The sequence below is a fragment of the Priapulus caudatus genome, unplaced genomic scaffold (genome assembly GCF_000485595.1).
Source record: "Priapulus caudatus unplaced genomic scaffold, Priapulus_caudatus-5.0.1 Scaffold362, whole genome shotgun sequence".
Classification (NCBI taxonomy): Eukaryota; Metazoa; Priapulida; class Priapulimorpha; order Priapulimorphida; family Priapulidae; genus Priapulus; species Priapulus caudatus.
The window spans coordinates 23,169-35,007 of NW_014577423.1; the positions used below are offsets into that span (position 1 = coordinate 23,169).

The following is an 11,839-nucleotide window of genomic DNA, read 5'->3' on the forward strand; positions in this document are numbered from 1 at the left end:
TATATATATATATATATATATATATATATATATATATATTACACGCTAAAAAGAAATAAAGGATTGGTATAACGAAGAGTTTCAATTTATAGATGTGGTCGTACTAGTTCAGTGACACTTGTAGAACTTTATTGCCGTATAGCGCAATAATTCAGCTATAAAGTACGCCGATACTCGTAATAAAAATCTCGGGGAAAACAACTGCGCTGGTTCCGTGATATTCTATCCCTTTCTACATCTGCCTCCATGGCCAGCAGTCTCACCTCAGCATACCATGTGCGCCAGACCTCGACATGGCGACTAATCCTGATGGCAGAATAATTATAGTAGTTAATCCGCGTGAATCGCCCGGACACGTCTAGAGTAAGGCAGGCTTGGGGCAGAAATCCGCAAATAAAAAATGTATCGCAAAGAATGCGCCTGTTCACGATTATGGTCGCAAAACACGTATACACATTCGTACCGCAAAATTGTACGCAAGAATAAATTATACCGCGATATACGAATCAGATATGCGAAACTAATTCGAAATATACGATAAGAAACAAGAACCTTATGATGAAACATGAACAGGAAACATAAAGCTTTCATTTGAATACGAGGTTTTATAAGCCCATCGTTCCATTCCTTTTATGATATCTCCGAGCAGCAGTTGAGCCGCCAATAGCTTCGCGTCGTCTTAATTTAATATGACGTAGCAAAAAATAAGCGTAGCCATGACCCGTCGGCTTTTATTTTGATGTCAACCAATTTATGATCCTATGCGTGATGAATATTCCGTATCAAAGCTACAAACACGCGGCGAGAAGGATTATAGAATATCAGTAAGAAAAAAAGTGGATCGCGTAACTTATTAGGGTAGTGATAATTAAGGGATTATGATTATCTCGTTTTCTCCAACGAAAGGATTAACGGCCTGTTATCTTGATTCATGCATGAGCACGTAGCGATATGGACATCTATACAAAAGCTAATAATACATTAATACTAGGCCCCTAATACAAATAATACATTAATACTAGGCCCCTAATACAAATAATACATTAATACTAGGCCCCTAATACAAAACATTAATACTAGGCCCCTAATACAAATAATACATTAATACTAGGCCCCTAATACAAATAATACATTAATACTAGGCCCCTAATACAAATAATACAAGAACATAAGAGCTTGAAAGAATACATAATAATACAAGAGCTACTAACACAAGACTCGAGTTATAATATAGGTATTATTAGCTCTTGGTCTATACTAGATACAATGGGCAATCACTATAACTGCCGAGTTTCTGGAACGCGAAACTGTTGGGTATTCTGGGAAGCGGTCCGGTATATTGTCATTTATTACCCACGCTACATCGGCTGGGTGTCTTAAAGGCTAGGGTCGTGGGGTTAACTATCACGTGCAGCTGATATGTACATGTTTTTTGTCGAGTGGTTGGAAACATTTAAAAGCGTACGACAGATGGCGTCACTACTAAAATATATTTTGCAAATCGATCGATGGGGAGGCGTTTGCGTGAAGCTTCCACGTTTGTAACTATGCGGCAACAGGGAGCGGGGGAGCGGCTGCTGCAGCCACACCGCACTATACGATGATGTCATCATTATTCTAGGCAGCAATGGCGAATTTCTGCTAGTTCGGCTGGCGAGACGGGCGTTTTCGTTGCAGCTAGCATGACCATAATTCGGTAGAATCATGTCGGTTGCTGGCACTGGGGAGCAAGGAGGCGACGGGGAGGCGCAGGAACCCCGGGAACACGGTAAGTGCGAAAACCATAACAGCTCGTCCGGTTCGCAAGAGATCGGCTAGCTGCTAGACTCCGCACCCGGCGCGTACGGCGCTCATCGTATAATAAAACCCGCTTTCGGAGAATTAATTAATGACTATAACGTTTACTGTTTCCTGGTACGCGACGTGGGCTCGATGAATGGTTCGCTGCGCAAGGCCGTTGGCGGCGAGTTACGCTGTCTAACGCGTCGATTGTTTATACGCGAAAAAACGCAGTGCCCAACCCCGGCAAGAAGCTGGAGCATATGGCTTCATTCTAATAAAATGATTCGAATGTACAAGAAACATATATGCAGCTTAGTTATACGTATCACCTTATAGACAGGATGTGCGATGTAAGAATATCTAGATCTGGTTATCCATCCATCCATTCATTCGTTCATTCATCCATCCATCCATGCATCCACCCATTTATCTATCTATCAATCTGTCCGCCACTCCATCTGCACGTGTGTGAGTGAGTGTTCGTGTGTCTATGTGTGGTGGGGGCGGAGGGGGGGGGGGCAATGCGTACGTCCGTGTATGCATCAATACGTGTTCATCATATTACTATTAGAGCGCACAGATGAATAGCTTGGTACTGTATTGCTGTTTGGTGTTCAACATGGCTGCGCTAAACTCTTGCAGAACTTTCAGACCTCCAGTCTGACCTGCTCCTTGCTGCCGAGCTTGGCAAGACACTGCTAGAGAGAAACAAGGAGGTGGAGAATGCACTGAGGCAGCAGACACAGCTCAGTGAAGAGCAGGTTCTTGAAATAGAGGTGGGCACTAACACACTAACATGGGCATATCTCACTCTCTTTCTCTCTCTCTCTCTCTCTCTCTATATATATATATATATATACCTATACATCTAGTGTACAGATTCATTAATGGTACTGACCACAGTCTGTAGATGAATGAACTTACTTCCCTGAACCTTAATTCTCCAACTTTGTGCAATGTTGCAAAATATTCTCACATTATTTTTATGCGGATTCCTCTATTTTTAGCTCACCTTGACATCGTCAAGATGAGCTATTGCCATGGGTCATCGTCCATATCGTACGTCCGTCCATCCGTCCTTCCGTCAACATTTGGCTACGGTCAACGATAGCTCAGGAACCGTTTGACCCACATGTTTGAAATTGGGTATAGTTATTACTGCTATGAGAGAGGTTTGAACGTCCTATTTTGGAGCACGCCAGTCGACGTACTTTCGAGCCACGGCAATTTTTTGGCAAAAATGGAAATTGCCATTAGTCAGTTAAGGTTCAACGGATTTTGCTCATTTTTGGTGTGTGAATGAATAAGGGCTGGCCCCAAAACGTATTACAAGGGTTTTGATATTTAAAAAAAAATAATGCAAATTAGGTAGGTTCTGGCAATTATATAGCATATTATATAGACACGCAGATAACAGTCTGTGATGTCACGCTCGTCTGGTTCGTTTTACAAGATTTCAATGACAATATCTTTAATGCAAAATTAGTATTTCCTCTCCACCCTGCCGATAAAACGTCTATATTAGAGTAAAGTTTTACAAAACATGTCAGAACGCAGCATAACCTATTTATTTCGAACGCCATTGCTAAGAAACATCAAAGCGGGTATAGCGCCATCTACCGTCACAAATTTTGATTCATTTTGGTTTATAAATTATTATTGCGATATACAGATGGCAACCGTGTGCTACCGCCTAGTAAAACTCATACGAAGTGAACACTTCCATGCAACCAATTAACCTTTGACAAAAGTTGTGTTATGGGCAGGGAAACACCATTGTCACGTGGTATATAGCAGCTACGTGGAATAAGCGTATCCTCTCAATCTTACACGTTACACATCGGGAGCTCCGCTTTTAGGCGATGCCTAAATCTGGATATTATAAAAACGTTACCGCCTTGCTAGCTCCAAGAAACCGTCTTGCTAAGGTTTTTTTTGGGGGGGGGGTTGCGATTTTGTAGTACATATATTACTAGAAAGTAGTTATTTTATGCTAAGAACAATGAAGGAATGAATTTTAATACCTTTAGTATAGTACCACTAAATACTGTTAAAACTGTGTTGGCTAAACTGCCCCCCCCCCCACTCGGTGCACTTGTTCCCATTCACTCATTTGTGCATTTTTTGTGGTGAGCTACAGTGTCATTGACACTTTCATTCCAGTTTCTCACTAAGCAGATCGAGTCCATACGAGAGTGGAATGAGTCTAGGCTGAAGGTGTATGAACAGCTGGACAACACAGTGCATGAGCTTGAGAGCAGAAACCAACAGTTAGTGCAGGATGGCCAGGCTGACAAGCACAAGATTCAAAGGTGTGATTCACCTGAGCACATGTGTTCAATTCATTGGCAAACTTAATAATTATTCGCTCAAAATTAACATAGCTATGTAAAACAAAGATTAACTGGGCCCATGTGTTAGATATGCTAGCATTGTTTAACAATGCAAACTTGCAAGTTGTTAAGTAAAGTGTGGCTGCAGAAAAGAGCAAGAGCCAATTCCGTGCATGACAAGTGAGGGGCGACCTGCTAGAAATCGGTGAGTACACGTAACTATTGCAGGATAACGGGCACCGTCGTGGGGCTGGAGAAGCAGGTGGAGGAGCAGCAGATGCAGATTGCGCAGCTCCAGGAAGCCCTCAGGGAACACAAGAAACAAGAGCACAAGTTCAAGCAGGCTTCGCGCAGCACGGAGACGAGCAGCACGCTGCGCAGATACCACAGCTTCGAGAACGGATTCCTAGAGAAGATCACCGATGCTCCTGACAACCCGTACGAGGCCGAGATCAGCAGGTACCGTGTTTTCACGCAGAATCGCACGCTTGCTTAGGTATAAAAAAACTTCCTCCGTGCACGGATAAACAACATAAACAACATAAACAACATAAACATAACTAAGATCAGCAGGTACTGTGTTCTCACTCGGTATCGCACGCTTGCTTAGGTATAACAAAACGTCCTCCACGTACCGATAAACAACATAAACATAAACAACATAAACAACATAAACATAAACAACATAAACAACATAAACAACATAAACATAAACAACATAAACAACATAAACAACAGCTAGTGAGATGTGTCATCATTATTAGGACTTGACCTCAGCTACTAGGTGTCCACTCTGACATTTATCACGTTCAGGGCAAATAACAGGGCAAATAACACTGCAGATTGATTCGAATTTTCAATTTTTCTGGCAACAAATCTTGTCGAAACAAACGAGTCTTGTTTGTTAATCTGCACCCGCATAAAACTTTCATAAGTTGCGAATCTGTTAATGGCTACCTGTAGTGGACGCACGTCGTTCTCTAGCGCGAATGTCGTTTCTTTCACGTTAACAGGTTGAAGGACAGCGTAAAGTATCTGCGTGGCCAGCAGACGACGGAGAAGCAGAGGCGCGAGGTGCTTCAAGAGGAGCTGTCGCGCGCTGCACAGGAGAACCAGGCCCTCGAGAGCAAGCTTGCCGACATCGAGTCCAAGTACGAGGAGAAGATGTCCAACCTGCAGTCGGAGCTGCAGGCCGTCGAGATCAGCTACGGAAAGTTCTGCGCAAAATGCAAAAACACGCTGGACGACGGCGCCCGCACGTTCGCCGCCCCGGACGACGAGAAACTGGACCTGGAGCAGGAGCTCGAGGACGAGGGGCTGCGGGAGATTCGGAACCCGGAGGCGCTGCGGCTGCAGAGCGGCGGCCTCGTCTACGGCAGCCGCGACACGTTCGCGCGCGGCGGCGCGATGCTGCAGTCGGTCGGCGCTCAGCCGCTGCTCAGCGAGATACACTCGCACTACCGCCGCCTTGTCGACAAGTACGAGGAGATCCTGCAGCGCAGCGGCCGCAAGAGCTACCTCGGCACGTCCACCGACGACCTCCTCAAGCTCGTCTGCAAGGAGTGCTACACAAGTGAGGAGGGCGCGCCGCTGATCAACACTGGCGCGCAGACCGATGGCTGCGCGCGCGCCACCTGCGCAGGTAGCGGTCTATACAAGAACCCGATGATCGCGCAGTCCGACTCGCACATCGTTGAGAAGCGCTTCGAGCACGCTCCCGCGTACCGCAAGCTGTTTGCAGAGATATTCGAGACGCTGCGCCGGCAGTACCTAGTCGAGAACCCGGTGCCAACGATGGCTAGGGTCGCGGGTCGGCCCGCCTCGTACTACGGCGGCAAGCTGTAATGGTTTGCCAGCAGCCGTGCACATAACTTGCTTGAGTAGCGCGTATTTAACACGCCTTTGTGTGATGAGTACACTGCAACTGGGTAGAGATTGGGGTGACATACATTTTCGCACATTGATTTTCCGTGCCAGGAGAAGAAATTGAGGAATATTCGACCCAGTAATCGGGGACCACTATCTTTACATGATAAATCTCTCTTATTGAGCATTGGCGTACTACTAAAATGATGTTAATGGTAAACATTCCATATTGATAACAACTTGATAAGTTTGTAACTTACACAGAGAAATGTATGCACGTTATAAACATAACTATCTAAATATTACATTAAATAGTAGTAACAGGTAGACATACTTATCCAAAAGCCACTTGGGAATACTAAATATTGTAATGAAAGTCTAAGAGAGTGCCAAAAGTGCCATCAAACGCAGGACGCACTAACAATGTACGTATATGACATGTTTTGGCTCGACGGAAATGTGCTGATCTACTGAGGTAACATTAGGTATACATGGCCCAATATACAGAATATCTGTGTTTCAGATGTGACTGTGCTAATTGACAAGGGGATCAGTTCCCAAAGTTGCCGAGAGGGGAAAATCTTCCTGAAGGATAGAACAGCCAAGTGCGAACATTTAAAGTGTGATGTAAAGAGAATAAATCTGCCGTGATTTATTAATTGTAGTGGCATTGAGTTATTGCACAATGTGATAGCAGTAAGAAGCAGTTGTGATTACTGAAGATAAAAAGATCGTCACATAATTGTTACGTAAAAATTTTGTATCTAAACAAATATTTATTGATGTTCTAGAAGAATGACCCCTTTTTGATGTTACCTAGATTTTAAGCAAACAAATATTTATCAACTTGCAAATTTATCATTGCAAAGTGTACCACACACAAATGCTTACGCTTCCAATGGTATGATCTAAAAATTGAGTAGCTATATGCTTATCTAGTCAATACTTAATGTAATCTATGTGCCTGCCAAAACATGCAAATAAAATATTATAAATAAAGAAAAATTGATATTATCATGAGTATCTATGACCAATGACCATTCATGTGCCCTAATTTGTTATTGCATCAACTGAATTTATATGAAACCTATTTCTTTAATTAAAATATTACTTTTTTTACTTTTTTTACTTTTTTAAACTCTTTTAAAGTAAAATATCTATACTATTATACGATAAGCTCGCCGAGGTTGTGCTCGCAAAAACTTTTCCCCCCACGCTGTTCGCTTGCGTCGCCCGTCGCCATCGCACCGATAATTGCGTGAGCAGTGTCTCCGCTATTCCATTTGCCGCGGGGACGCGTCGTCGTCGAAAAAACTGCTAAAATGCTCAAAAAATTCCCGTCAGAGGTCATAAATCCGCTCGCGAGAACGGCCCGGCATAGCTTTGCAAAGCGCATTACGCTTCGCCTATATATACGTACGTGTGGGGGGGAGTAAATCCGCGTGCGAGCGGGGCCGCGGCGAACAGCCAATCAGCATGCAAGACGCAGCGTCATGTTTGGTACAGAATGAAGCCGTGCAAATTTTTGTTACCCTGGCTAAACATCATTTCTTCATCACAACCTCAGCGTGGATGAATGGTAGAGTGCTCGCCTCGCATGCCGAGATGATGAGAGAGAGAGAGAGAGAGAGAGAGAGAGAGAGAGGAGGAGAGAGAGAGAGAGAGAGAGAGAGAGAGAGAGAGAGAGAGAGAGAGAGAGAGAGAGAGAGAGAGAGAGAGAGAGAGAGAGAGAGAGAGAGAGAGAGAGAGAGAGAGAGAGAGGACGAGAGAGAGAGAGAGAGAGAGAAGCAATATGAGAGATGTCACCCGACTATCCTCACATCAGCATATTCACGCGCACATGTACATAGACGAATACGTTTGGCCCGTGTACAGGCATATACGAAGGTACGTACAGAACGAACCCGTGCAACTTCAACGCAGTACGTCATTAGAATTCGGCTTTTCACCTCACGCACACGCACAGAGAGAGAGAGAAAGAGACATCAGTCTTTAACGTCTGTTTTACCTTACAAGATATTATACTTTTTTGTTTACTTCTTGGATATTGCGATCATGTTTTGATGATGCCTGCATAAATGCTAGAGGCCCGTGATTCACGGGCCGCATTTGGCCGCAGTATATCTTAATATACATCTTAATTTACAGAATAACATGTTTCATGTATAGGTCCATCAACGTGCAATGTCTCCACAATTTTAATTAATGCTCCATGGAATACCTTATTACATATGAAAATATATAACACACGTACTCACTCGTATAACAAATTTATGAAACTAGAACTAGTCATTCTAGATGAATGTGTTTCAAGTATTCACCCGTTATTTTCCGATTTTATAACCTTGCACTGTTTCTTTCCATATGGGCAGATATCTCTGTTGAGGCAAGTTGCACACTTGGGGTTGACAGGACAGCAAGTCTGCTGGCCAAATCCCACCATTAGCAGGTTAACGTCATCCCACATTTCCCTGTATAGCAAATCACACTATTATCATAAATTTCCTTGAGATTTTCTCTTATTATTTATGCAAATCCATGTTTTAATAAGTTCCTTCGTTTCTGTCGACAAGACTTGTTTGAAAAAATTTAGACTATTGAGTGTTAATTACCATGTAAGTTAATTAATTGTGCAAAACTTAAAATGCAGATACAACAGATTAGTAGCTCATTCAGAAAAATATAGCCATACCTAGGTAGCCAATCTTCAAGAGCTTTCCTTGTAGCTTCTGGCCTGGTTGTGGGTTTCGAAACCCAGCCCAGCCTGTTTGATATCCTGTGTACATGTGTGTCTACACCTGCAAGCAAGGGAAAACCAACTTGCATAAACCTCATTAATAAGTCTCGGTAGTATTTCTGCAAGTAACTCCCACCTAACACACAAATCTAGAGTAAATAGCAGTCTTAATTTGTAACACGTACCAATACCAACTGTCTGTCCCCACGCAATATGCATGACAAGGTATGCCATCTTTGGTCCAACTCCTGGTAGCTTACAGAGTTGTTCCACAGAACTGGGAATATCCGTGTTGTATTCCTCCTTTAATACCATGGCAGTATCTTTGATGTACATAATCTTCTTCTGTAAATTTAATGATGTAGGAGGATCACTGGATCAGTATATTAATAGTAGTGTTGTCAATCGGTTGTAATTTCGTAACCGATGATCGGTTACAATCGGTTACTCGGGGTGTTGAATGCCTGCGTGTGCGTAACGTCGTGTGCATGTACGTGTGTGCACGTATGTGCTTGTTTAGCCCTGTTTACTGTTTGTTTTGCACTGTTTACTACTGTGTGTATAATACATATATATGTTAATAAAGGATAACTTGTATAGTAGCGATGATATCTCTGATTCTCATCACTTTTCCAAGTTTTCTTGTTCAAGTTAAAAAGAAAAAGAAAAAAGGATTATGGATTTTGATAACCAAGCGCTTGGTTCGAGCCACTGTTCAACCATGATCAAGTATAATCGATGATCGTGACATCACTAATTAATAGTGTATGCGACACTGTGCAGCTATGACACCAACGGTAGTGTATGTCATCTTAACCGAAAACAGCACAATATGAAAGCAATGCAATCTGCAATATACACGGACAATCGCCCTATTAAAAAAACGCCAGGTGGAAGCAATTTCATAATAATCTCAGAAACCTTTGTAATAAGCAACTCTTGAACCGGATCACAGACACACGCACACGCACACGGCGCACGCACACGCACACGCACACGCACACACACGTACACAACTCGATAGGAGTACTGTGCAGACAAAGTGACGACACTAATAAGGAATGCAGAATCACTCCTTTGTGACTATAGTCAGATTTCATAGAACTTATTCAGAGATGCAAAAGTGAAGTAAAAATATTAAAAAGGTAAACTGAATGGTGAAGTCAGGGATGTACGTGTTGACGTATTAACCATGCAGCTCTACAAGTCAAGAAGGACATTGTGCCAGAAGCCAAATGCAAATAACTAAATGTGTAGTTTAAAGCGGGTACCAAGTATAAGCATCAAAGAAATCCCACTCTTGGCTGAAGGCACTTCAGTTCACTTCATACACATACGTGCGCAGATCACGTACAACCACAAATCAGCAATCACACAATGAGTTGTATCTGTACATTTCTGTATAAAATGAAAGGCAAGTTTTGACATATGTCTCATGCAGTACTGGAAATAGATTCATGTACATACTGACCTTCCAAAAACCAACAGGATAAATTAGTTCTCCAAGCCTTTTATCAGGCGTTTGTATAATATTATCAATGGTCAGTCCATGAACTTTAAGCCTCCTCATGGCTGCTGCAGTTACCCCATCCTTTGTCTGACTTGACAGCATTAAGGATACAAGCACTTGATAGCGAAACACCTGCCAAAGGAGAATTATTAAGTTTATATAAAACAATACCGGCCATACCTTTTGAAACATCTGCTATACGGTGAATAACAGTTGGACTTCTAGGGTTATGGTAAGCATCAGGGAAAGCGTTTTGTAAAGTTTAATCTCGAGGTACACCACAATTATTCTAGGCAATGGGTATATGGCAAAAGTTATACTGCTGTAACAACAACTGGAAATTATAAGGCATATGTAATTTAGGCAATTAAGAGATGCCGAGGATATATAGAATGTGGCAAATTAGCTTAACCTTTGAAGGCATGTCCAGGGGTAGAAATAAGGAGAAAAAAAACAGATGGATCCACAAGAACATCTAGTTTGAAATTTAGATAGTCCTCCTAAATTTTAGATGGTCCTCCTAAATTTCAAATTGTTCTCTAAAAGTAGCTGCTCTAGGAGCTGAACCCCTTCCATCGTCATTATTTTAATTTAGATGAGTCATGAAATGTGTACCACGCCTAGGAATTTGCTCAGGCAGCAGCTCTAGTAATGCAGGCAAGATTGAGTACCTCGGGCGGAGCGAATTTGTCAGGCAATGCTTCTGCACCCATGCTATCTACTGGAGCATCTCTGTTCTTTCTCATCTCCCTCATGTTTGCCAGCTGTTGCTGCCAGTTTGCTGGGTGCCATTGTTTGCATTTTTCATGTTTTACCCTAGTTTGAGGCAGTTCAGTGACTGTTATACGAGTCACTTGGTTAGCATTACTAGCACTGCTAATCCCAGTAGACGCCACCATTTCGTTTTCGGGTAACATTGGTTCCATCTTTATTTTTTGGCTAGTCTTGTAATTGTATAATTTTGGTTTTTTACCCGTTTTACTTTCAAATTCTATCAACGTTTCAGACGTCGCTTCAACTTTTAGATGCATCCTTTTCCTTATTCTCTTCGGTAGAGTTTCTAATTGAGATTTTGTAACATGATGATGATCATCTGGTAACATCTGGTGCATTTCCTGTTGTACTACTGGCATCGCATTTGTTTTCTTTTTTCTTGTTGTTGTTGATCTTGTTACACGAGGCGTGAAATATGGCGATTTCAAAGACATTTTATACAAGTTAAATATGATTCCTTTCATTAATGACCCAATGGTAGTAACGAATCACAACAAATACATATAATCTAAGATCTTATATATTCCATGCGGACTTTGATACAACAAGTTCAACTATAGATATAGAAGCAGATAGATATATAGATATATCTTCTTCTATGGTTCAACAAGCAGCCGAGCAACAAAACACAAATACTCCATTTTCAAGTCATGCGACCATGATTTATTAGCATGCCACAGACTAACGATATTACTCTGTGATATTACTTTTCGCGCCACGTGATGTCATATAGCTTCACACCAATGAAAATCTTTTCTCATCACCATAATCTCAAATTATGATTTTATAAAAACTGACTTAAGCAAAATAAATTAACGCTTTGTGCTTTTACAAATT

The 11,839-nt window shown here is 42.1% G+C and overlaps 2 protein-coding genes across 2 annotated transcripts; one reads left to right on the forward strand and one right to left on the reverse strand.

Moving 5' to 3' along the window:
* Positions 1-5,520: 5,520 nt before the first annotated feature.
* LOC106809552 lies at positions 5,521-6,643 on the forward strand. The gene is made up of 2 exons (XM_014812673.1): positions 5,521-5,757; positions 6,505-6,643. Exons 1-2 carry the CDS (start codon positions 5,523-5,525, stop codon positions 6,630-6,632), a joined length of 363 nt encoding a protein of 120 aa, XP_014668159.1. The 5' UTR covers positions 5,521-5,522; the 3' UTR covers positions 6,633-6,643.
* An 83-nt stretch (positions 6,644-6,726) lies between these two features.
* LOC106809551 (endonuclease III-like protein 1) lies at positions 6,727-11,676 on the reverse strand. The gene is made up of 6 exons (XM_014812672.1): positions 10,900-11,676; positions 10,190-10,360; positions 8,904-9,063; positions 8,674-8,779; positions 8,303-8,452; positions 6,727-7,298 (listed from the first exon to the last, which is right to left on the reverse strand). Exons 1-6 carry the CDS (start codon positions 11,464-11,466, stop codon positions 7,256-7,258), a joined length of 1,197 nt encoding a protein of 398 aa, XP_014668158.1. The 5' UTR covers positions 11,467-11,676; the 3' UTR covers positions 6,727-7,255.
* Positions 11,677-11,839: the final 163 nt, after the last annotated feature.

Coding starts and splice junctions, on each gene's coding strand:
- LOC106809552 (XM_014812673.1), top strand. CDS start 5,523: ATGCTGCAGTCGGTCGGCGCTCAGCCGCTGCTCAGCGAGATACACTCG. Junction 5,758..6,504: donor CGCGCGCGCCACCTGCGCAG/GTAGCGGTCTAT, acceptor TCTGTGTTTCAG/ATGTGACTGTGCTAATTGAC.
- LOC106809551 (XM_014812672.1), bottom strand. CDS start 11,466: ATGAAAGGAATCATATTTAACTTGTATAAAATGTCTTTGAAATCGCCA. Junction 10,361..10,899: donor ACAAATTCGCTCCGCCCGAG/GTACTCAATCTT, acceptor CTCCTTTGGCAG/GTGTTTCGCTATCAAGTGCT. Junction 9,064..10,189: donor ATCCTGTTGGTTTTTGGAAG/GTCAGTATGTAC, acceptor TTAAATTTACAG/AAGAAGATTATGTACATCAA.